The sequence below is a fragment of the Camelina sativa genome, chromosome 13 (genome assembly GCF_000633955.1).
Source record: "Camelina sativa cultivar DH55 chromosome 13, Cs, whole genome shotgun sequence".
Taxonomy (NCBI): domain Eukaryota; kingdom Viridiplantae; phylum Streptophyta; class Magnoliopsida; order Brassicales; family Brassicaceae; genus Camelina; species Camelina sativa.
The window spans coordinates 22551638-22574160 of NC_025697.1; the positions used below are offsets into that span (position 1 = coordinate 22551638).

General features: G+C 37.2%; 6 protein-coding genes across 10 annotated transcripts in view; 2 read left to right on the plus strand and 4 right to left on the minus strand.

The window, feature by feature from the left end:
• Positions 1 to 782, minus strand: part of LOC104737559 (programmed cell death protein 2) — a gene marked incomplete in the record, with an annotated part of 3559 nt that extends 2777 nt beyond the window's left edge. Inside the window, 3 exon segments of the mRNA XM_019234760.1 lie at positions 77 to 160; positions 252 to 487; positions 636 to 782. Of these exon segments, the coding sequence (XP_019090305.1) occupies positions 77 to 160; positions 252 to 479 (312 nt within the window).
• LOC104737561 (L10-interacting MYB domain-containing protein) lies at positions 892 to 4375 on the plus strand. Of its 2 annotated transcripts, XM_010457763.2 has the most exons (6): positions 892 to 974; positions 1107 to 1222; positions 2776 to 3027; positions 3122 to 3206; positions 3309 to 3727; positions 3812 to 4375. In XM_010457763.2, exons 2-6 carry the CDS (start codon positions 1139 to 1141, stop codon positions 4295 to 4297), a joined length of 1326 nt encoding a protein of 441 aa, XP_010456065.1. In that variant the 5' UTR covers positions 892 to 974; positions 1107 to 1138; the 3' UTR covers positions 4298 to 4375. The 2 variants fall into 2 exon arrangements, with proteins under 2 accessions (XP_010456065.1, XP_010456066.1); XM_010457764.1 differs by lacking the exons at positions 2776 to 3027; positions 3122 to 3206; positions 3309 to 3727; positions 3812 to 4375 and adding exons at positions 1569 to 1653; positions 1756 to 2174; positions 2259 to 2758 and having other exon boundaries at positions 1107 to 1474.
• Positions 4242 to 6255, minus strand: LOC104737560 (protein DEHYDRATION-INDUCED 19 homolog 5). 3 transcript variants are annotated; one of them, XM_010457762.2, is made up of 6 exons: positions 5940 to 6238; positions 5696 to 5829; positions 5019 to 5096; positions 4675 to 4922; positions 4460 to 4577; positions 4242 to 4298 (listed from the first exon to the last, which is right to left on the minus strand). In XM_010457762.2, the coding sequence occupies exons 1-5, from the start codon at positions 6019 to 6021 to the stop codon at positions 4460 to 4462; spliced, it is 660 nt and encodes a 219-aa protein (XP_010456064.1). In that variant the 5' UTR covers positions 6022 to 6238; the 3' UTR covers positions 4242 to 4298. The 3 variants fall into 3 exon arrangements, with proteins under 3 accessions (XP_010456064.1, XP_019090306.1, XP_010456063.1); XM_019234761.1 differs by lacking the exon at positions 4242 to 4298 and having other exon boundaries at positions 4321 to 4577; positions 5940 to 6027; positions 6161 to 6255; XM_010457761.2 differs by lacking the exon at positions 4242 to 4298 and having other exon boundaries at positions 4321 to 4577.
• LOC104737562 (syntaxin-42) lies at positions 6504 to 8695 on the plus strand. Of its 2 annotated transcripts, none has more exons than XM_010457765.2 (8): positions 6504 to 6840; positions 7019 to 7295; positions 7607 to 7696; positions 7814 to 7894; positions 8046 to 8123; positions 8211 to 8276; positions 8377 to 8457; positions 8530 to 8695. In XM_010457765.2, the coding sequence occupies exons 1-8, from the start codon at positions 6650 to 6652 to the stop codon at positions 8635 to 8637; spliced, it is 972 nt and encodes a 323-aa protein (XP_010456067.1). In that variant the 5' UTR covers positions 6504 to 6649; the 3' UTR covers positions 8638 to 8695. The 2 variants fall into 2 exon arrangements, with proteins under 2 accessions (XP_010456067.1, XP_010456068.1); XM_010457766.2 differs by having other exon boundaries at positions 6515 to 6840; positions 7022 to 7295.
• On the minus strand, positions 8853 to 11094 carry LOC104737563. The gene has a single exon (XM_010457767.2). It carries the CDS (start codon positions 11090 to 11092, stop codon positions 9044 to 9046), a length of 2049 nt encoding a protein of 682 aa, XP_010456069.1. The 5' UTR covers positions 11093 to 11094; the 3' UTR covers positions 8853 to 9043.
• LOC104738506 lies at positions 19426 to 22083 on the minus strand. The gene is given in 1 exon segment (XM_010458671.1): positions 19426 to 22083. A coding segment is annotated over 1 exon segment (2658 nt).

Below are 22523 nucleotides of genomic sequence, written 5' to 3' on the forward strand. Positions count from 1 at the left end.
CCCCCCACAAATCCCATTAAATAAACTGATACAAAAAAACATGCAAAAACAACAAACTAAGTTGTATGAAACTTACTTGCAGTACAAATTGCATAGGTACTTCACATAGATCACACAGAATTGACTTCCCTGACGGTAAATTAACTGGATCTAACCATGCCTATACCAAGAATCAATACATAAGAACACATAAAAGGAAGAAGAAGACACTTTTGATTGCAAAAAAACTGAAAGATGTTTTAACATAGTACCGGAACACCACCAGCTAGATTAGGGAACAGTTGACGAAGAGTCGACCAAGAGAATCGAGGACTCTCAACGAAACCTAACGTCACAGGCTCATAATCATCCTCATCATCATCATCAAATTCATCAATGTTTACGGGTTCCATTGCAGTCTCCTCATCTTCATCATCATCGAGCTGAGTTATCCGGAGGCCTTTGAAATTATCCATTGAGTCTCCGTTGAAGCTACTCATCGACTTATCTGTGTTGAATTGAAACCAAAAACAAGAAACTGTTAGGGTTTTACTCTCTTCGTTTCATTTCATAAAACCTCTCAAAAAGTAATTACCAAGAAACAATACACTAATCAGAATCTAATCATAAGGGTTTTCATAAAATAAAAAACTTACAATACTCAGCCGGGGGATGGAGATGTTCTTGAGTAGCCGGAAAATAGAATCTTCTTCTTCTGTCAATTTAAACCCCAAAATTTTGTGGACATCTCTCACGAAGAAGACGACGACGACGAAAGCGAGAAAACAAACGTCACTCCCAAACGATATAAAGTTATAAACCCTAGATGAAACGTTGTTCTTTTATTATTTTAGGCCCATAATTAGTTAAAGCCCAACAAAGTAATATAAGAAGCCCATAGAGTTTTCTAAATTGGTTGCGCGAGTAAACCTAACCTTATCCTGGACAACCGTATCCCTAAATTCTCACCATTTTCCTGTTCACCGGAGCTCTCTGTAAGCGACGATTCTCTGCTCTCTAGCTTTTTTAGTCGAATCTAAGTTATGGGCCGCAAATCTTATATCTGATTTCTTAATTTGATTTTCTCAATTTCAAAATTTGTGTTCGTGAAATCGAATTTTTGGCAGGTATAGATAGAAGGAGGAGGAATATATACATAATGAGCACACTTAGTAGAAACGGAAACGAGAGATTAAGAACGGTGTGGACACCTGAAATGGATCAGTACTTCATCGAGCTCATGGTGGAACAAGTGAGAAAAGGCAACAGATTCGAAGACCATTTGTTTAGTAAACGAGCTTGGAAGATGATGTCTTGTTCCTTCACTGCCAAGTTTAAGTTTCCATATGGTAAAGATGTTTTGAAAAACAGGCATAAGACGTTGAGGAACTTGTTTAAATCTGTCAAGAGTCTTTTGAGAGAAGATGGTTTTACTTGGGATGAAACTAGACTGATGGTTGTTGCTGATAACTGCGTTTGGGATGAGTATCTCAAGGTGTTTTTTTTTTTTGTTCGTTTTTGTTTTCCTTGTGAGATTTTGTGTCTTGTTCTTGAGGGTTAACTTTTTTTTTGGTTTTGATTTCTTGAAGGTTCATCCTGATTCGAGATGTTTTCGGATAAAGCCGATACCTTTTTACAAAGATCTGTGCTTGATTTACATGTCTGAGCACAAAGGTACAATCTTTAGTCTATTGTTACTTGAATCTTTCCCTGTACATTTGTCACAAAGATCAAAGACTCTTCACCTGAGTTGTAAGTAATTTGTGAATGATTCAGGTGAGGAGAATTATACTGAGGGAGAAACCAAGATATTGATTCAGGAAGAAGAAGGTTACAACAGAATATGTGAATCGTCAACAGTCATGTCTAACACAAAAGGAGGTAGCATCACACGGAGCAGGACTACTTGGCATCCTCCAATGGACAGATATTTCATTGATCTGATGCTGGACCAAGCGAGGAGAGGAAATCAGATTGAAGGTGTTTTTCGGAAACAAGCTTGGACTGAGATGGTTAATCTCTTCAATGCGAAATTTGAGTCTTACTTTAATGTTGATGTGTTGAAGAATCGGTATAAGACTCTGAGAAGACAGTTCAATGCCATCAAGAGTATACTTCGATCAGATGGGTTTGCTTGGGATGATGAGCGTCAAATGGTTACAGCTGATGATATAGTCTGGCAAGACTATATAAAGGTAACTGATTGCTCTGTTTAGTTGTTTAGTTATGTTTTTTAGTCTCTTTTTTAAAAAGTGTGGTCTTGTCTGAAACAACTCCAGGCTCATAGAGATGCAAGGCAATTTATGACTCGGCCAATTCCGTACTATAAAGATCTGTGTGTGCTCTGTGGTGATTCTGAGATTGAAGAAAACAACTGCTTTGTAGCTATGGATTGGTTTGACCCTGAAACTGAGTTCCACGAATTCAAGACCAGTGGAACCACAGATTTGTCTATTTCAGCTGAGGAAGAAGATAGCAACTCTCTTTTGTTTGACCCCAAGAACAAAAGAGATCAACTTGCTAATACTGATACAAGCCCTATAAACCCAAAGAAGCCCCGAGTTGATGAAACCCAAACCATGGCAATAGAGGATGCAGTTGAGGCTATTCAAGCGTTACCAGACATGGATGAGGAACTTATATTAGATGCTTGTGATCTGCTTGAAGATGAACTCAAGGCGAAAACTTTCTTGGCTCTAGATGTAAAACTACGCAAGAAGTGGTTGTTAAGGAAACTCCGACCTCAAGTAACTAAAGAATTATGAGCTGTATACAAACAAAGTAGANGAGCTCATGGTGGAACAAGTGAGAAAAGGCAACAGATTCGAAGACCATTTGTTTAGTAAACGAGCTTGGAAGATGATGTCTTGTTCCTTCACTGCCAAGTTTAAGTTTCCATATGGTAAAGATGTTTTGAAAAACAGGCATAAGACGTTGAGGAACTTGTTTAAATCTGTCAAGAGTCTTTTGAGAGAAGATGGTTTTACTTGGGATGAAACTAGACTGATGGTTGTTGCTGATAACTGCGTTTGGGATGAGTATCTTAAGGTGTTTTTTTTTTTTGTTCGTTTTTGTTTTCCTTGTGAGATTTTGTGTCTTGTTCTTGAGGGTTAACTTTTTTTTTGGTTTTGATTTCTTGAAGGTTCATCCTGATTCGAGATGTTTTCGGATAAAGCCGATACCTTTTTACAAAGATCTGTGCTTGATTTACATGTCTGAGCACAAAGGTACAATCTTTAGTCTATTGTTACTTGAATCTTTCCCTGTACATTTGTCACAAAGATCAAAGACTCTTCACCTGAGTTGTAAGTAATTTGTGAATGATTCAGGTGAGGAGAATTATACTGAGGGAGAAACCAAGATATTGATTCAGGAAGAAGAAGGTTACAACAGAATATGTGAATCGTCAACAGTCATGTCTAACACAAAAGGAGGTAGCATCACACGGAGCAGGACTACTTGGCATCCTCCAATGGACAGATATTTCATTGATCTGATGCTGGACCAAGCGAGGAGAGGAAATCAGATTGAAGGTGTTTTTCGGAAACAAGCTTGGACTGAGATGGTTAATCTCTTCAATGCGAAATTTGAGTCTTACTTTAATGTTGATGTGTTGAAGAATCGGTATAAGACTCTGAGAAGACAGTTCAACGCGATCAAGAGTATTCTTCGATCAGATGGGTTTGCTTGGGATGATGAGCGTCAAATGGTTACAGCTGATGATATAGTCTGGCAAGACTATATAAAGGTAACTGATTGCTCTGTTTAGTTGTTTAGTTATGTTTTTTAGTCTCTTTTTTAAAAAGTGTGGTCTTGTCTGAAACAACTCCAGGCTCATAGAGATGCAAGGCAATTTATGACTCGGCCAATTCCGTACTATAAAGATCTGTGTGTGCTCTGTGGTGATTCTGAGATTGAAGAAAACAACTGCTTTGTAGCTATGGATTGGTTTGACCCTGAAACTGAGTTCCACGAATTCAAGACCAGTGGAACCACAGATTTGTCTATTTCAGCTGAGGAAGAAGATAGCAACTCTCTTTTGTTTGACCCCAAGAACAAAAGAGATCAACTTGCTAATACTGATACAAGCCCTATAAACCCAAAGAAGCCCCGAGTTGATGAAACCCAAACCATGGCAATAGAGGATGCAGTTGAGGCTATTCAAGCGTTACCAGACATGGATGAGGAACTTATATTAGATGCTTGTGATCTGCTTGAAGATGAACTCAAGGCGAAAACTTTCTTGGCTCTAGATGTAAAACTACGCAAGAAGTGGTTGTTAAGGAAACTCCGACCTCAAGTAACTAAAGAATTATGAGCTGTAAACAAACAAAGTAGATGTTTGAAGATAAACAGAAGAAGCTCATTGGCTTATATTATAGACTACTCTAGTGTACTTTGCCAGAGTATCATATATAAATACTTAACACTAAGAGCAACAAAGATTCAAACAATGTATCACATCTTCTCTAATTCTTACTCAAAAGTTGTCGATATGATCGAATATGGCTGATGATATTAGACCTTGTACAAACTCTCTCTTCTTTGCCTTCTCTAGTAGCTCCGTATTTGACAAGGGAGGCAGCAGTTTCCCGTCTCTGAGAACATGCAAAAAACAAAATGAATCTTAAGACAAGGTTTGAGAAAGTGAAACAAGAGACACAGAACAAAGAATGTCAAAAAGAAGATGCTTACTTCTCTGTTGAATCCCTAATAGAGCTCTTCTCTTCCAAGCTTGCTTCACCTGACAAATCAGGCAGTACAAGCTTGGACTGGTTTTGTGACGGCGGATTGTAGATAAATGATAATAACGGGTCAGGAACACTTTTAGATGTATGGTTAGTAGACAGTGGCTCATCCATTAGAGACTGTAAATATTTCCTAGTCCCTGGAGAAAACGCTGAATATGTCTCATCCTTGTAAAGTCTCTGCTTTTGTTCAAGGTAAGTTTTCGTCAAGGAACCCAAATGCCTCGATAGAAGTATACCATCATTTGGAAAAAGTTTAAAAAGCAAGAAGAGTGAATTAAAAAAGGATATCTTTAAGACATCTCTGTGCTGCGTGGTAATGTGATCAACCATATGCATTTTCACCCGTCTGCTACAAACCGGACATATCTGCATCACAACCAAAGCTGAATTCGTAAGAAGCTATTACATTTATCATCACGAAAAAGACTACTTTCATCACTCAAACCTGAACCGGTTATAAATTTCTAAAGGTGATCTCTATAAGCATCAGGGGAATAATCCAAGAAGTCCCTACCAACTCTCTCTCTCTCTCTCTCTCTCATTACAGAACCACAATCCTACCTACTAAAGTAAGCATGCAAAAGCTCTAGAGTACAAAGAACATCGAAATTCACAACTAACTACTGTTTCATTGTAAAACCTCAGTGTCTAATAGAAAGAAAAGCAAATGAATTTTGAAGATGTATTAGAGATGGAACCAGTTTCAGAACAAAACCCTTTATTATAATAGTAGAGAAACAGAACACTATCGTAACAAGAGTAAAACTCTCAAAGAGAACTAAGTTCTCTTCCCTCGGCCGATCGAAACCTCCAAAGCACTATCTAGCTTGGATGAGTCTTTACAGTCTAGATAATAAATAAACCGTAAAATAAAAACCCTATGAGAGAAGGAAATAAGAAAATGGAAAGAATCCTAAATAACTAATAGAAATATTCGTAACAAAATGCATATGAACTGCAATTACCCCATTGTTAGCGTCTAGTTGATGATGCTCCTCGTCGATATGGAGACACAATTCAACCAAATCATAATCATCTGAGCAAAACGGGCACGGATACTCCACTGCCATTTCATCATCTTCAAACTCAATACATGAACCTATTAAACAAAATGTTTCACAAAATTTAAACCCACTACACTGTAATAAGGGCCCAAAAACTCAAAGCTAATGCAAATTGGAAAAAAAAAAAAAGGATTTTGAAACAAACCAGACTGATACTTGGCAAGTTCTTCTAATCGATATTTCTTCGAAGAATCAAATCCACAAATGCCCAACAAAGCTTCTTCCATTTGATTCTGAATCCAAAAGAAAAAAAAAAGAACCTGAAATGAAAATCTCAGATCACTTTTTTTTTTTTATTATTACAATTAGTAAATATACATTTTCTTGCTCCTCGTGTATTTATAATTTATTAGCATCTGTCAGTACTTTTTTGTTCAGCCTGAAAGTGCGAGGAAACACACCTAAAAGGCAAGACCTTTTAAGTGTGGTCTTTTCTTTTTCTTACAAGGAGGAGAACCCATGGACACGAATCTGTGGAGGTAAAGCTAAAATGACTAAACTACCCCAAACTTAGTAGTTTTACCCTGAACAAACCGCCGTCTCTTTGTTGACTTCTTAGCCGCGTAGAGTCCACGGGCACTCTTTCGTCTTTTGCGTCATCGTCTTAAAACGTGTGCTCCACACACTTATATTGACCCAATATCACAAGTGACAAAAAAAGCTTAATAATAATATAATTGGGCCTTGTCAAGCCCATTTTTAATAAAGCCCAAATAATTATTATCCTTCGGTTCAGATTCGTTTGCTTTTTCTCCGACGACGCAAGCTCCGAATCCGATATCGTGTTCTTTTTTTTTTCCGACGAGGAACAGTACGACGGTGTACAAGAACTAAGGATCACTTGATTTGGAATTGATGGCGACGAGGAATCGGACGACGGTGTACAGGAAACACAGGGATGCGTGTAAGAGCGCGCGTGCTCCTTTATCTCTATCGGCGTCTGATTCTTTCGGTGGTCCGGTGATCGAAATGGTCAGCGGTTCGTTTTCTCGGTCAAATCACTCTTCTTATGCTCCTTTGAACACCAGTGATCCTGGTCCATCAAGGTAATAATATATTTGTTTGTTCCGATTTTGTGATTTGATTATTAAAAAAATTGGAGAATTGATTCGAAATTTGTGATTGAATTGGACGATGGAGAGTAGTTTAGGGTTTGAAAAAGCTTTGTTTTCTTGAGTCTTTTGACATATTTGTTCATTCTATCTTTGTTGTGATTGTTTGCAGTAGTGATGCCTTCACAATTGGTATGCCACCAGCTTGGGTTGACGATTCTGAGGAGATAACTTATAATATACAGAAGGTGCGAGACAAAATGGGTGAATTATCAAAGGCTCATTCAAAGGCGTTGATGCCTACGTTTGGAGATAACAAAGGGATTCAACGTGAAGTCGAGTTGCTCATTCATGATATCACTGATTTGTTGAGGAATTCAGAAAAGAGATTGCAGAAGTTATCTACCAGAGGGCCTTCAGAAGAATCAAGTCTTAGGAAAAATGTGCAGGTATTGTTGGACTATGTTAACTATAAAGAATTCGTGGCCGTTAGCTTTTCTTTTGTGCTTTTAGACAATCAGATAGGGGTAGGTGGTGGTTAAATGATCCTCATATGAAAATCTTTGATTACCATATTATCCACATTATCAGTTAGCAAATTGTATGAAGTAAATTTGGGTTTTTTTTCTCTCTTCTGTATAACAAATCTTTAGGTTATTGTATGTTTTAAGTTTGTAGCATGAGGTTAAAGTTCTGTCTACTTATATAGTGGGGTTCTCCAATGGACTTGACCTACTCTTTGACATACTGTTTTTGACAGCGTTCTCTTGCAACAGATCTTCAGAACCTCTCCATGGAGCTCCGCAGAAAACAGTCTACCTATTTGAAACGTCTCCAACAGCAGAGAGAGGTATGTTTCCTTTATTTTCAGTTAACAAACAATAAAGATTTGATTCCTGGGATATTCACGCACCCTGAGATGGACGAATTTGGTGCTCTTATTCATATTTGGCTTCTCTAATCATAGGGTCAGGATGGAGTAGATTTGGAGTTTAACTTGAATGGAAAGATTCCGAGACTGGATGAAGACGATGAACTTGGTGGGATGGTAAGTGCTTAATGGATGTGTAAAAGTATATTATTGATATTACGAAACACTTCTTATGGTTGTAACAATTCAGTTTTCCCAATCAATTACCATTGCCTTGCTTACATTGCCAATACCGTACTGAGAATCACTGGTCTTCAACAAATCTTAGGGTTTCGATGAACACCAGACAATAAAGTTGAAGAAAGGGCAACATGTCTCAGCGGAAAGGGAAAGAGAGATACAACAGGTAGCTTGGAAGCTGTTACTCTTATCATATTTTAAGGAGCTGCTTGTTTCATTTTTCTATGGTGATTAACTTCAGATTTCTTTTTAGGTTTTGGGGTCCGTGAATGACCTTGCTCAGATAATGAAGGACTTATCAGCTCTTGTGATTGACCAGGTTTCTTCTTGCTGACTTTTTAATAAGCGGCATATAAATGGATACAAAGTTTTTATTGGTTTCTCAACAATTAGTTTTCTTATGTTCTTGTATCAATTAGGGCACTATTGTTGATCGGATAGATTACAATGTCCAAAATGTTTCTACATCAGTCGAGGAAGGCTTTAAACAACTACAAAAGGTTTGATTCTTTACCAAAAAAAACTCTTTGTGAATACTACAGAATTTTCACCTTATAGAGACATTTCAACAGGCGGAGAGAACACAAAGAGAAGGACCAATGGTGAAATGTGCGACGATACTCCTTATACTTTGTTTCATAATGATTGTTCTTTTAGTCCTTAAGAATCTTTTGCTTTAGTTATACACACCTTGTCTTTTGTTGTAACAAAGCATAACCATGTTTTCTTTTCTTGTTCTTCATTTTTCCAATGAGATTTTGTAGGAAATGAAAGGCTGAAAATGTTTGAAATAGATAAATCAAATCAAAATAAGAATGCAAGATTCTTAGATAATAATGACTCATAACGGAAATGAACATGTAAAACACAAGAAATCTAAAAGAAAAATCCTGAGCACATTAAAAACTAAGCATATGACAAATCTACAATTTAATTCGATGCAGCCATTGCTTCTCTTATTTGCTTCATCTGGTGAAGTGTAATATAATGGATGACGGGGATGACTTAGACGGACAAATGGCTCAGAAATTGAACCGCACCGGACATCGAATTCCATATCCCTATGCGGGTACTAGAGTAAAGTGCTCATTGTATAGCACATATTGTTTCTTCCTTAGAAATCCAGCTCAGTGTTGGTGGAGAATGAAGTATTGTGTTGCAATCAACCACCTCATCTTGCTTAAGGCATTCTAAAGAGCAAAAGTATTCATCTGAGATTCCAAGCATCTTCAGGATGATAGGAAAAATGCAATGCAACTTACATGAGCTGCAAAATGGACGAGAGACACTATTATTGAGCACCACCTCGTATGATACATTTCTATCTTCAACTGTGCTTCTTGGCATGAGATTTGAAAAGTTTCCGAGCACACACTTTGTATGCAAACTAGACTGGTGATCCTTACATGTGTAGAACCATTTCTCTGGATCGGTTTCTTTTTCACAAATGTCACACCAATATGTACCACTTGCTTCTTCGTCATAGCATAGTGAGAGAGGATGATCGTCAACTCTATGCTTTACCACTTGTGGTAGAGTGGCGCATTTGAAGCACAAGACAAATTTACAATCATCTTCAATGCATCTAAGCACATCATTACCCTTCTCGTTGCAGCCATTGCACCTCTTAATCTCTCCAACTTTTGAAATGTAATATAGGGGATGATCATGATTACTTCGATGGAAATACGGCTCAGAAATTGAACCGCACTGAACATCGAATGTCTTATCCCCATGCTGATATCTGAAACCATTGGAATATCTACCACAAGCAGCACACCCAAATAAATCAGCCTTGTTTGTAACTAAAGTAAGACGCTCGTTGTGTAACACATGCCACTTCACTCTAGGAAATCCAGCGCAGTCCTGGTGGAGAATGAAGTCACAATCCATACAACCATAGAAGGATTGGAGACATATTGGATGGGTGCATGCCCTGCACCGTTTGTTGTCGTCACAAAGAACACCATTAACGTGGAGTCTTAGGTGATGCTCTTTGTGGCTGAAATGTTGTATTGTGTTGTCATCTATTACCACATATGGCTCTATATCCTCTGTTTCTTCAGGTACTCCTTGGAGTTCTTTCCCATTCCACACATCTTTTGTAGTAGCACATTTCGAATGAACGACGTAGCCGGGACACCTCTCGCAACAAAAACCTCCACAAGTCCAATCCACCTTCTTCCTACAAACTCTACACACAGAATTCACAACACCAAGAAGAGAAACTCGAGAGACACGGTGATCATGCCGATTAATGTTGATGAGGCGCGGCAAGTCAAGACAGTCTTGGTGAATCATGAAATCACATTGAACACAAATGTAAGGGCTTCGATCTCCATTCAGTCCACAAGCATTACACGTAAACGAAAAGAGTCTTGGGAGAAGGGTGAGTTGGTGATCATGAGCTTTCAAATTCAGAAGAGATTGTTGTGGTGGATTCATAACACAACGCATATCCAAGGAGAAGTTGCACGGAGAGCAATGATAAAACAACCTATCATCAATCTTTCTTGTGCAAAGACGACATTTTCCATCAGAATAGTCCGGTGACTGACCTGTGGAGAGCTTAAGAGGGTGTAAAGGATGGTAGGAATGGTTTACCTCTGACGGGTGTTTTTTAAACTCAGATGGGCGCGATACGCAACCTTCATGGAAAGCTAACTCACACTCCAAACATACGTAAGGAAACTCAGCTCCAGTCTTCCCACATTTAGCATCACATCTGAAATTGCTCTGCTCCTTGTGAAGGCTAAGCTTGTGGTGATGCGTCTCGGAAGTGTCAATGACCTCTGGTGGTGGGTACTTGGCGCAGTATAGATCTACGTCGAAGTCACAGATCTCACAATGATAGAATAGGTCACTGATGCTCCTTCCACATAAATCGCAGTATCTACTTGGTCCTTTAGTACTTAGAAGCTGAAGAGTGTGATCCGGGTGAGATGGGTGTTTGACATATTCAGAGGGCTCATCGACACATTTCTTGTGGACGAAATAGTCGCAGCTTTTGCAATAGTAGCCATCACTGATATCTTCTTCCAACAAGAGTCCACAGCAATCACCTTTCCTTAGCTCATCCCAAGGCATCATAAGATGTTCATGGACCCACGGCATTAACACTCCCTCAGAATCCATGTTCGTATACTAGGCGATTTGGAACAAGAAGAAGAAGAAGAAGAAGAAGAAAAAGGTTTGGGTCTGAAATCTCCTTTCACGTTTCTTCCTCTATTAAAAGTCTTCTCTTAAATCTCAACGACGATGGTCTTATAAAAATAATAGGTGGGTGTCAGACCTTTTGATTCTGTCTGGTGGTCTTTCATTAACACTAAAAATAATTGTTACTATTGTAATAGTGACAATATATATCTAAGCGTATTATTATTTTATTTAAACGAACCACTTGTAAAGAATAGTCATTTTTTTTACTGAAGATTGATGAATTTTGTGCAATACTGAAGATATTGAGAGTAATGTGTGATAGAACCTTCCACTTGCAAAATTACAAAAGTTCACTATATGACTAGCATAGAACGAAGGTATCTGTAGTGTAGTGTTCTCGAAAATCATAATTGTTTTATTAAACCGAAACACAAAATAAAAAAGAAGTCAACTTTTGATTCTTTATTATTGTCATTAAAACAGAAGAAGAGAGACGACACAAAAATATATACAGTATACGAGCCTCAATATGCCAAAACTGGTACAGTGCCTACGTGACAGAGTCGTATCAACTCGAGGGCGAATGTGTTACAACAATGGAGTATCGCTCTCAATCACAGACTCGATAGAAACAGCATTAATTCTTCTCGGTTTATAGCTTCACTGAAGATACAGAGTAACAGAATATAAATAGACTACTCCACGTGCCATTTTACTCCTTGTGTTTCAGACTCTCTTAACTCATCCCTAATTAATTCTAGCATAGTATTATATGCTTCATTAATTCTAGCATAGTATAGGTGGTTAAATGATCCTCATATGCAACTCTTTAATTACCACTATCTTGTGGACATTCTCAGTTAGCAAATTGTATTTGACAACCTTGGGGGGGTTTTTTTTTTGTTTAAGGTGAGATTTTGTAGAAAACGAAATGGACAACAGGTTAGGTCATATAGAACTAAAACTGCAAGATTCTTAGATAAATGACACATTAACGAAATCAACTTATAATGGAAATGAACTGTTGTAAAAAGAAATGGTACAAATCTAAAACAAAACTCCCACTCGCTAGACATCTTGCTTCAGACGGTACTATAGCAAAAAGTAGAGCAAAAGTATTCATCTGAGGTTCCAATTCTCTTCAAAATGATAGGAAAAATACAACGCAACTTACACTACCTGCAAAATGGACGAGATATGCTATCATTGAGCACCACCTCAAACAATTGGAACCAATTCTGAATTGTGCTTCTTGGCATGAGATTTGAAAATTCTCCGAGCACACACTTGTATGCAATCTAGCATGGTGACCTTTACACGTGTAGAACCATGTCTTTGGGTCGGTATCTTTTTCACAAATGTCACAGCAGAATTTACCACTTGCCTTTTCGCCGTAGCACAGTGAGAGAGGATGATCATCAACTCTATGCTTTACCACTTGTGGTAAAGTGGCGCATTTGAAGCATAAGACAAATTTACAATCATCTTCAATGCATCTTAACACATCATAACCCTTCTCACTGCAGCCGTTGCAACTCATCTCTATATCTTTCGAAATGTTATATAAAGGATGATCAATATGACTTGGATGAAAAAATGGCTCAGAAATTGAAATGCACTGAACATCGAATGTGTAATGCCCGTGATGGTATCTGAAACCATTGGACCATCTCTTGCAAGCATCACACTTAAAGTAATCAGCCGCGTAATCAGCCTCGTTTGTAAGTAGAGTAAGACGGTCACTATGTAGCACATGCCATTTTTTTGTGAATATGTACTACAATGGAGTATCGCTCTCAATCACAGATTCAATTGTTTTCCAGGATAAGTTTAGACGCGATTGTTTGACAATAATAAGTCCGCATATTGACCAGGATTGTCATTTTCTCCGTGATGTTATTCAAAACATTATTACTTTCACAATATATGTAACGTTTTGAAGACTAATTGGTCGATATTATAACAGAAATTTATCAGCTATTTAATAGTCTAAATAAGCCTGAGAGTTTGGGTATCCAGGTGCAGTAGGTAGGATAGAATTTTTCGAGTATTTGAGTTTTCAAAAACTCCACCGAATTTAACCGAACACAAAAAAACGAATCGTGTAAGGTTTCAGGTGAGATTTGGTCTTGGATTTCTCTGGTTAATATCCAAAGAAAAATACTTAGATTCACTCGTAGGGTAAACCTTCTTGTTCACTTTTTCCTTTTCAACCAATCACAATCTTCTATACATTATTTTATTTTAAAAAATAAATCAAAATTAAACTGAAAACCAAAACAGATTAAGGAAACAAATTCTGTATAATATTTTTTTAAGGAAAGTTAAATATTGACTTGGTTGAGATTTTACAATTAGAATGGAATGATGTATCAGTTTGGGTTTACAAATAAGGTGATTAGAGTTTAGATTTTATAATTCAAATAAAATTATATGTCGGTTTGGATTTACAAATGAAGTGGTTAGAGTTTAGATTTTACAATTAAAATGAAATTATATGTCGGTTTGGGTTTACAAATGAGATGGTTAGTGTTTAGATTTTACAATTAAAATGAAATTATATGTCGGTTTGGGTTTACAAATGAGATGGTTAGTGTTTAGATTTTACAATTAAAATGAAATTATATGTCGGTTTGGGTTTACAAATGAGATGGTTAGTGTTTAGATTTTACAATTAAAATGAAATTATATGTCGGTTTGGGTTTACAAATGAGATGGTTAGTGTTTAGATTTTACAATTAAAATGAAATTATATGTCGGTTTGGGTTTACAAATGAGATGGTTAGTGTTTAGATTTTACAATTAAAATGAAATTATATGTCGGTTTGGGTTTACAAATGAGATGGTTAGTGTTTAGATTTTACAATTAAAATGAAATTATATGTCGGTTTGGGTTTACAAATGAGATGGTTAGTGTTTAGATTTTACAATTAAAATGAAATTATATGTCGGTTTGGGTTTACAAATGAGATGGTTAGTGTTTAGATTTTACAATTAAAATGAAATTATATGTCGGTTTGGGTTTACAAATGAGATGGTTAGTGTTTAGATTTTACAATTAAAATGAAATTATATGTCGGTTTGGGTTTACAAATGAGATGGTTAGTGTTTAGATTTTACAATTAAAATGAAATTATATGTCGGTTTGGGTTTACAAATGAGATGGTTAGTGTTTAGATTTTACAATTAAAATGAAATTATATGTCGGTTTGGGTTTACAAATGAGATGGTTAGTGTTTAGATTTTACAATTAAAATGAAATTATATGTCGGTTTGGATTTACAAATGAAGTGGTTAGAGTTTAGATTTTACAATTAAAACGAAATTATATGTGAGTTTCGGTTTACAAATGAAATGGTTAGGGTTTAGATTTTACAATTAAAACGAAATTATATGTCAGTTTCGGTTTACAAATGAAGTAGTTAGGGATTAGATTTTACAATTAAAACGAAATTATATGTCGGTTTGGGTTTACAAATGAAGTGATTAGGGTTTAGATTTACAATTAAAACGAAATTATATGTCGGTTTGAGTTTACAAATGAGATGGTTAGTGTTTAGATTTTACAATTAGAATAAAATTATATGTTGGTTTGGGTTTATAAATGAAGTGGTTAAGGTTTAGATTTTACAATTAAAACGAAATTATATGTCGGTTTGGGTTTACAAATGAAGTGGTTAGGGTTTAGATTTTACAGTTAAAACGAAATTATATGTCAGTTTCGGTTTACAAATGAAGTGGTTAGGGTTTATATTTTACAATTAAAACGAAATTATATGTTGGTTTGGGTTTACAAATGAAGTGATCAGGGTTTAGATTTTACAATTAAAATGAAATTATATGTCGGTTTGGGTTTACAAATGAGATGGTTAGTGTTTTGATTTTACAATTAGAATGAAATTATATATCTGTTTAGGTTTATAAATAAGCGGTTTAAGTTTTAAATTTTATAATAATGTATACAGATTTTGTTTCATTATTTTATAAAGAGGTGAATGAATAGGTTCTTAAATGTATTATGACATATGAAATTTTTATTGGCTAAAATAAGAAGAAGTGAACAAAGGGGTTCACCTTAGGAGTGAACTCAAAAATTGTTCATATCGAAACTTGTTAAAATGGACTTTAAACCAGTTTAATTTTGGTATATTTTGGTATAATTTTTGTTTTTTTTTTTAAGTTAGGGAATAAGTCGGGGTCAAATTGGATTCTGAACCAAAATCTCAATCGTTCCAAATTAAACCGTATTCAAAATTGGGTTAAACCAAAACCCGAAAATTCGGGTCAAGTTGGATTGGCAGCTTCGGATCTGGTAAAAGTCGCATGCTTAAGTCTATTGTTAATCTCCATGTTCCAATTTGAAAGAGAGTATTGAGCCTTATTAGGCTTAGTTTACCATTTTATTTTGTTTCTTTACTCGACAATTCTTGCACTACTATACTCTTATCCTAGAAATTCTTTTCTACACATCCACTTTAATTCTACATACCTCTCTTCTTTAATGAAAGGACGAAACTACCTCTCTAACAATTTTTAAATAAAAATCGAACATCCTAGTTGTACCAATTGCACCCTAGTTGCACCCCGCATAGTGGGATTCGAACCCTGAGCGCGCGCGCGTGCGCATGAAGCTCACAACCACTGAGCTATTGTGTTTTTCGTTGAACACTTACTGATTTAATTATATTTAACTTTTAACAACCTTTATTAAGGGTAATTTTGTCTTTTTAACATTGAGGGGGTTTTGAGAAATTGTTTTGATGGAAAGGGGTATATGAGATTTTGGTCCTTTTTTATGTCTCTTTCGAGTTTTTGTTGTCAACGAGAAGACTTAATAACAAAAAATACTCTTTTTAAAAGGTTTTCGGTTGTTTTATAGTTATCGTGTAATGTTGATGATAAATAACGAATGGCTGCATGAAATTGAATAGGTCGAAAGTATTAAGATGAATAAAATTGAGTTGAATATCATTTAACTAATTCATCTCACAATTGAAGAAGTGGAAGAAAATTATTCAGCCAAATTCACTGTTGGAGTCAAAAGTCTTGATGATTCCTAAAAGTAGTCATCGCAATTTTCTTGTCTTTGGTCTTCAAATTTTGAAAAGATAAGACTGATAGAATTCATTTTTATGGGGAGATTCTGAAGAAAACAAAAGCTTGAAAACATAGGAAACATGTCGATCATATCCACTACAAGAAAACATGGAATTACCGACTACAAAAACAGTCACTATACAGTCGCTAACTACTTAGTCACGACTGATTGGCGACTGACATACGTAGTCACTAAACTGATTGGCGACTAACCAAAACGTTTTGTTTACGTTTTGGTGACTGTTTTACGACTGTTTAATTATCATGTTTTTAAAAAAATTATGGTAAAAATGCATTATTTGATTTTGTAATACCAAATCTGATTAAGAAAACTATAACTAAAACATAGCAAACATGAAATTAAACAAAGACATAAGTACCATGTTTTTTACAAAAGTTGCAAAAGTTCCAAAAAACATCCAAATATCCAAGAGTGTTGCAAATATTACAAAAGTTTTCATAATCATGAGGGAACCTAACTTTGAAAATCAGCAGGGTTTGGGTCATTGGTTTGAGACTCGAGGAAGGCGACATAGTTTGGGTTAGTCTTGAGGAAACTCACCAAGCGTGAGATCTCTGCTTGTTGCTCAGATGCAACCCGTAAAGCCTCAGCTGCAACCCGTGAAGCCTCTGCGTCACGCTCTGCTTGTAGAGCTGCTTGTTCCTTTATTTTGCGGTTAGCGTCTTCAAGCTGTTGTTGCAGGGTTGTGAAAGTAGAAGAGCTTCCAGGATACTTCCGCTTCCCGTTGATGTAACTTCCTAAGCTTCCAACTCCAAAGTATGTTCCTCTATCATTTATGAAAGTATATTCCATACACAAAACAGAGAGAAAAAGTTATTATAATTACTTAACAATGAAAAACTTAATAGCTTATTAGAAAGAAGCAAATTACCTTAAGAAAGAGCTCATCATCCTCCTCGTGAGATAGCTCTGATCGACGTGAAGTACCATCAGAAGACTCATCATTATCTTGAGCAGCCAACTTAGCTTCCCTTTTTTTCTTATATGCCTCATGAACTGCTTGCACTTTCTTATCCACAAAAGTACCATCTTTTTTGGTATGAGTCCTGAGAAAAACTTCAGGAATAGTTGGCGGTCTTCCCAATTCTACTTCCTGAAATGTTAGACAATGAAAAAGTTAGGAACCATTTGATGTCAAGTAATTAAACAATGAAAAGGTTATGATGTAACTCACCATCTATTGTTCGATTTGAAAGGAAGACTTCGGCCCTGATACATGCTTGTGAGGGCCAAGACCATTACGGTCAGACATTCGAGCTGCTGAAGTGGTTGCACTCTTTGCCATGGCTTCTTCTGTGTTCCAATAGTCACACATTTCTTTCCAAAGAGTTCTCTCAATCCACCTCGGTTTCACTTCCTCTCGCTGAGCTGCTGACTTGGAAACCATGTCTTTCATACAGTTTTGACAAATGCTATAGAACTTTGCTTGAACCACACCGGTTAGAGAGGGATCCCAGGTGTGTGTTTTCTACAAAAGAAGACTAGTGTTAGTGATAAAAAAAACCAAGAAAAAAACTATAAATATAGAAATCAAATTGAAAGGAGTAGAAGTTTACCGCGAATTCCAAGAAGTAACCTTCTCTTCTTGCATTCAGAACACAATCCCAACTGTAATATGGACCATCAAACTTGTTTGTAAACACTTTTGTAATCTTTCGGGTAAGTGATGACTTGTCTTTACCAAACCTTCAAACACAAACAAATCAGTAGTAAAATTCTAATCAAACACAAACAAATCGATCAATCCAAGTAAAATTCTAATCACAAACAAACACAAACAATCCAAAATTCTAAAAATTCTAATCACAAACAAATCGATCAATCCAAAATTCTAAAAATTCTAATCACAAACAAACACAAACAATCCAAATTTCTAAAAATTCTAATCACAAACAAACAAACACAATCAAATTTTAATCCAAAATCCAAAATTCTAATCCAAATTCTTACCAAGTGGTTCCACGCTCTAATGAGGGAGAGAGGACAGTGGTATACTTCTCAAGGCCTGGTTGGACAAACATGTCATGTAAAGAAGCGAGTACATCAGCTGGGAGATTTGATTCCCTTGCACCGTCATCCTCAGAATCAACTTCTTCCTAATGTGAGTTTTGCACTTGAGAACTGTGAAGCGATGCAGAATCTGCTCGAGGTTGACCAGGTTAAGAAGAGGGTGGTCGATGAGACTGTCGAGGTAGAGGAGACTGTCGAAGTAGATTCGAGACTTGAGGAGCCTGTCGATGATGATTCGTGATTGACGGTTGAGGAGACTCTCAAAGTTGGCTCGAGATTTCTGGTGGATTCGTCGCGGAGGCGAGAGGTTGAGGAAAAGGACGCCTGGTTGGAGCTTCGCCGGAAGGGGATGTTCCAGGAAAGCTCCTCGAGTGCTGGAACAGATTTGTCGGAGGTGGATAGTCTCGGTAAGAAGTTGTAGGTCTCGCTGGAGGCTGGAGGATTGGGACAGGAGTTCCCTGAGAATCAATCTCTGGATCTCGCTGGTTCGCCGGCGTGAAGGTATATTGGCTTGGAAGATTGGCGGGTCTTTGATTTGCCGTTTGTGAAGTTCCAGAGGTTCGATTAGAGGGATTTCTTCTTCCTCCGCCTCTTTTCTTTACTCCAGCCATCAAGGGTTTACGGTATCGTCGAGTGAGAGGAATTTAGATCTAGGGTTTTGAGGTTTCGCCGTTTCGTCTCGAAGAAGAAGAAACAATTGAGAAAAGAAATATTGGATTAGGGTTTGTTCGGAGAAGAAAACGAATAAAAAATAGGTTTTCATGTTTTGTTACGGCCCAAATTAATTAAAGAAGTCGCTAAATAGTAGCTCTTTAGTCGCAATCTTTTAACGACTGTCAAACTGGTCTCCAAATTAGTCTCAAATTGGCGACTACTCTGCGACAATATGCATCAGTCTCCAATTAGCGTCTCCTAGACGACTGTTTTATTTAAGTAGCCATTCAGTAGCAAAACAATCGCAATTCAGTCGCTAAATTTAGCGACTGTGTTTTTAGTCGCAAATTGCAGTCGGCAATTCCTTGTTTTCTTGTAGTGATCATATTTAAGATTACAAGATTCTTAGATAATGCATTAAGTAAATATATTCAGAAATGGAAATGAACATAAACAAAAAAAAATTACAAGAAATCTAAAAGAAAAACCTGGTTTCACATGCTTTTTATTTCATTTTGGGTTTCACCTAATCGTTCGCTTGACACTCTAAAGAGCAAAGGTATTTATTTGAGGTAATTCCAGTCTTTAAGATGATTGGAAAAATGCAATGCAACTCGCACGAAATGCAAAATGGACGAGATATACTATTATTGAGCACTACCTCATAATATCTATACCAAGTCTCTCTTGTGCTTCCTGGCATGAGATTTGAAAAGTCTCCGAGCACACACATTGTATGCACACTAGCTTGGTTATCTTTGCATGTGTAAAACCATGTCTCGGGATTAGTTTCTTTTTCACAAATATCACACCAGTATTTAACACTTGCCTTTTCGCCATAGCATAGTGAAAGAGGATGATCGTCAACTCTATGCTTTACCACTTGTGGTAGAGCGGTGCATTCGAAGCATATGTCAAATCTACAATCATCTTTAATGCATCCTAGCACATGATCACTCTTCTTTTTGCAGCCATTACAACTCTTAATCTCTCCATCTGGTAAAGTGTGATATAAGGGATGATCGGGATGACTTGGATGGAAAAATGGCTCACAAATTGAACTGCACCGAACATCAAATGACTTCTGCCCATGCTGGTACCTAAAACCACTGGAAAGTCTCTGACAAGCATCACATCTAAACCAATCAACCACATCTGTAACTAAAGTAAGACGCTCGTTGTGTAGCACATGCCATTTCCTTCTAGGCAATTCAGCACAGTTTTGGTGGAGAATGAAGTCACAGTCCACACATCCATAAAAAGATTGGAGACAGATGGGATGGGTGCATGCGTTGCACCGTTTGTTATCGTCACAAAGAACACCATTAGCGTGGATGCTTAGGTAATGTTCTTTGTGACTGAAATGTTGTATTGTGTTGTCATCTATTACAACATATGGCTCTATATCTTCTGTTTCTTCAGGTACTCCTTCGAGTTCTTTCCCGTTCCACACATCTTCTCTAGTAGCACATTTCGAATGAACGACATAGTCGGGACATCGCTGACAAGAAAAACCTCCACAAGTCCAATCCACCTCCTGACGACAAACTCCACAAACAGAATTGACAACACCAAGAACAGAAGTTCGAGAAACGCGGTGGTCATGTCGATTAATGCTTATGAGGCGTGGAAGGTCAAGACAGTCTTGATGGATCATAAAGTCACATTGAGCACATATGTAAGGGCTTCGATCGCCGGTCAACCCGCAAGCGTTACATGTAAAAGTACGGAGTCTTGGGAGAAGTGTGAGTTGGTGGTCATGAGCTCTCAAATTCAGAAGAGATTGTTGTGGTGGATTTAATACACAACGCATATCCACAGTGAAATTACACGAAGAACAATGATAAAACAATTTATCATCAATCTTTCTTGTGCAAAGACGACACGTTCCCTCAGAATAGTCGGGTGGTTGACCTGTGTGGAGCTTAAGAGGGTGCGAGGGGTGGTAAGAGTGGTTCACCTCTAAAGGGTGATTTACCTCTTGCGGATGCCATACGCAATCCACATGAAACGATAAATCACATTCGAGACATTTGTAAGGAAACCCATCACCAATCTCCCCACATTTAGCATCACAATCAAACTTGATACACTCCTTGAGAAGGGTCAGCTTGTGGTGATGTGTCTCGGGAATTTCAATAACTTGTGGTGGTGGGTACTTGGCGCAGTAAAGATCCACTTCTATGTCACAGTACATACAAGCATAGCATACATCAAATTTGCTGTACCTTCCACATTGATCGCAACATTGTCTACCATAAGCCTGAAGCTCAAGAGGGTGAATGGGGTCAGATGGGTGTTCGATTTATTTGGAGGACTCACCACATTTCTTGTGGACGAAAAAATCGCAGCTTTTGCAATAGAAGCCGTCAGTGATAGATTCGAAGCTTCCACAACAAGCGCCTTTCCTCAGATCATTCCAAGGCGTCATTAGATGCTCGTGAAAATTAGGTAGTAACACTCCCTTAGAATTCACAGTACCGAGAACAAGAGTTGGAGAAACACGGTGATCATGCCGATTAATGTTGATGAGGCATGGTAAGTTAAGACAGTCTTGATGAATCATGAAATCACATTGAACACGAATGTAAGGGCTTCGATCTCCGTTCAGTCCACAAGCATTACATGTAAACGAAATGAGTCTTGGGAGAGAATGGTTTACCTCTGACAGGTGTTTTAACTTCGATGGACGCAATATGCAACCCACATGGAAAAATAATTGACATTCGTAGCATACGTAAGGAAACTCAGCACCAGTAATCTTTCCACATTCAGCATCACAGTTGAACTCGAACAGCTCCTTGTGAAGGATGAGCTTGTGGTGATGTTTCTCGGAAATTTCAATAACCTCTGGTGGTGGGAACTTGGCACAGTATATATCCAGGTCGAAATCACAGATATCACAACGATAGAATAGGTCACTGATGCTCCTTCCACATAAACTGCAGTAATTACATCCTTCACTTCGAAGCTGAAGAGTGTGGTTCGGGTGATATCGGTGTTTGATAAATTCCGAAGACTCGCCACATTTCTTGTGGAGGAAAAGGTCGCAGCTTTTGCAGTAATAACCATCACTAATATCTTCCAAGAGTCCACAACAATCGCCTTTTCTTAGATCATTCCAAGGCATCATAAGATGTTCATGGACCAACGGAATTAACACTCCTTCAGACTCAGAATTCATAGTCGTATACTACAAGATTTGGAAAGAGAAAAAAAAAACAGATGAAGAAGAAAAAGAAGGGAAGAAGAAGAAATAGGTTGGATCTGAAATTTCAAAGCGCACTTTTTTTTTCCTCTGTTAAAACGTAAAAGCCTTCTCTTACTCTTAATCTCAACAATGTTATATTCTAGATATACTAGACTTTTGGTTTTAGTGGTATTCCATTAACAACAACAATATAGATCATTATTACTTTTGTATGATAGTGACAATATTATTAACTAATCATATTGTTTTTACCAATACAAACCACTTGTAAAAGAAAATAGTCAATTTCTTTTTTTTCTTTAGCTGACTTGGTTACGATCCAAAGGCCAACTGTACCATCGGGTTCATAAACACGATGAAACCAGTACGGTTCTAATTTCAATGGAAACTTTTTCTATAAGAAAAATATAAGT

Bases quoted from the DNA above. Each gene is read 5' to 3' on its own strand.
- LOC104737561 (XM_010457763.2), top strand. From the start codon at position 1,139: ATGAGCACACTTAGTAGAAACGGAAACGAGAGATTAAGAACGGTGTGG. The intron at 3,207-3,308 runs GTACAATCTTTA...TGAATGATTCAG, and splicing joins TTACATGTCTGAGCACAAAG to GTGAGGAGAATTATACTGAG. The intron at 3,728-3,811 runs GTAACTGATTGC...AAACAACTCCAG, and splicing joins TCTGGCAAGACTATATAAAG to GCTCATAGAGATGCAAGGCA.
- LOC104737560 (XM_010457762.2), bottom strand. From the start codon at position 6,021: ATGGAAGAAGCTTTGTTGGGCATTTGTGGATTTGATTCTTCGAAGAAA. The intron at 5,097-5,695 runs GTAATTGCAGTT...GTTGTGATGCAG, and splicing joins AACTAGACGCTAACAATGGG to ATATGTCCGGTTTGTAGCAG. The intron at 4,578-4,674 runs GTAAGCATCTTC...GCATGTTCTCAG, and splicing joins ATTAGGGATTCAACAGAGAA to AGACGGGAAACTGCTGCCTC.
- LOC104737562 (XM_010457765.2), top strand. From the start codon at position 6,650: ATGGCGACGAGGAATCGGACGACGGTGTACAGGAAACACAGGGATGCG. The intron at 7,895-8,045 runs GTAAGTGCTTAA...AACAAATCTTAG, and splicing joins ACGATGAACTTGGTGGGATG to GGTTTCGATGAACACCAGAC. The intron at 8,277-8,376 runs GTTTCTTCTTGC...TGTATCAATTAG, and splicing joins CAGCTCTTGTGATTGACCAG to GGCACTATTGTTGATCGGAT.
- LOC104737563 (XM_010457767.2), bottom strand. From the start codon at position 11,092: ATGGATTCTGAGGGAGTGTTAATGCCGTGGGTCCATGAACATCTTATG.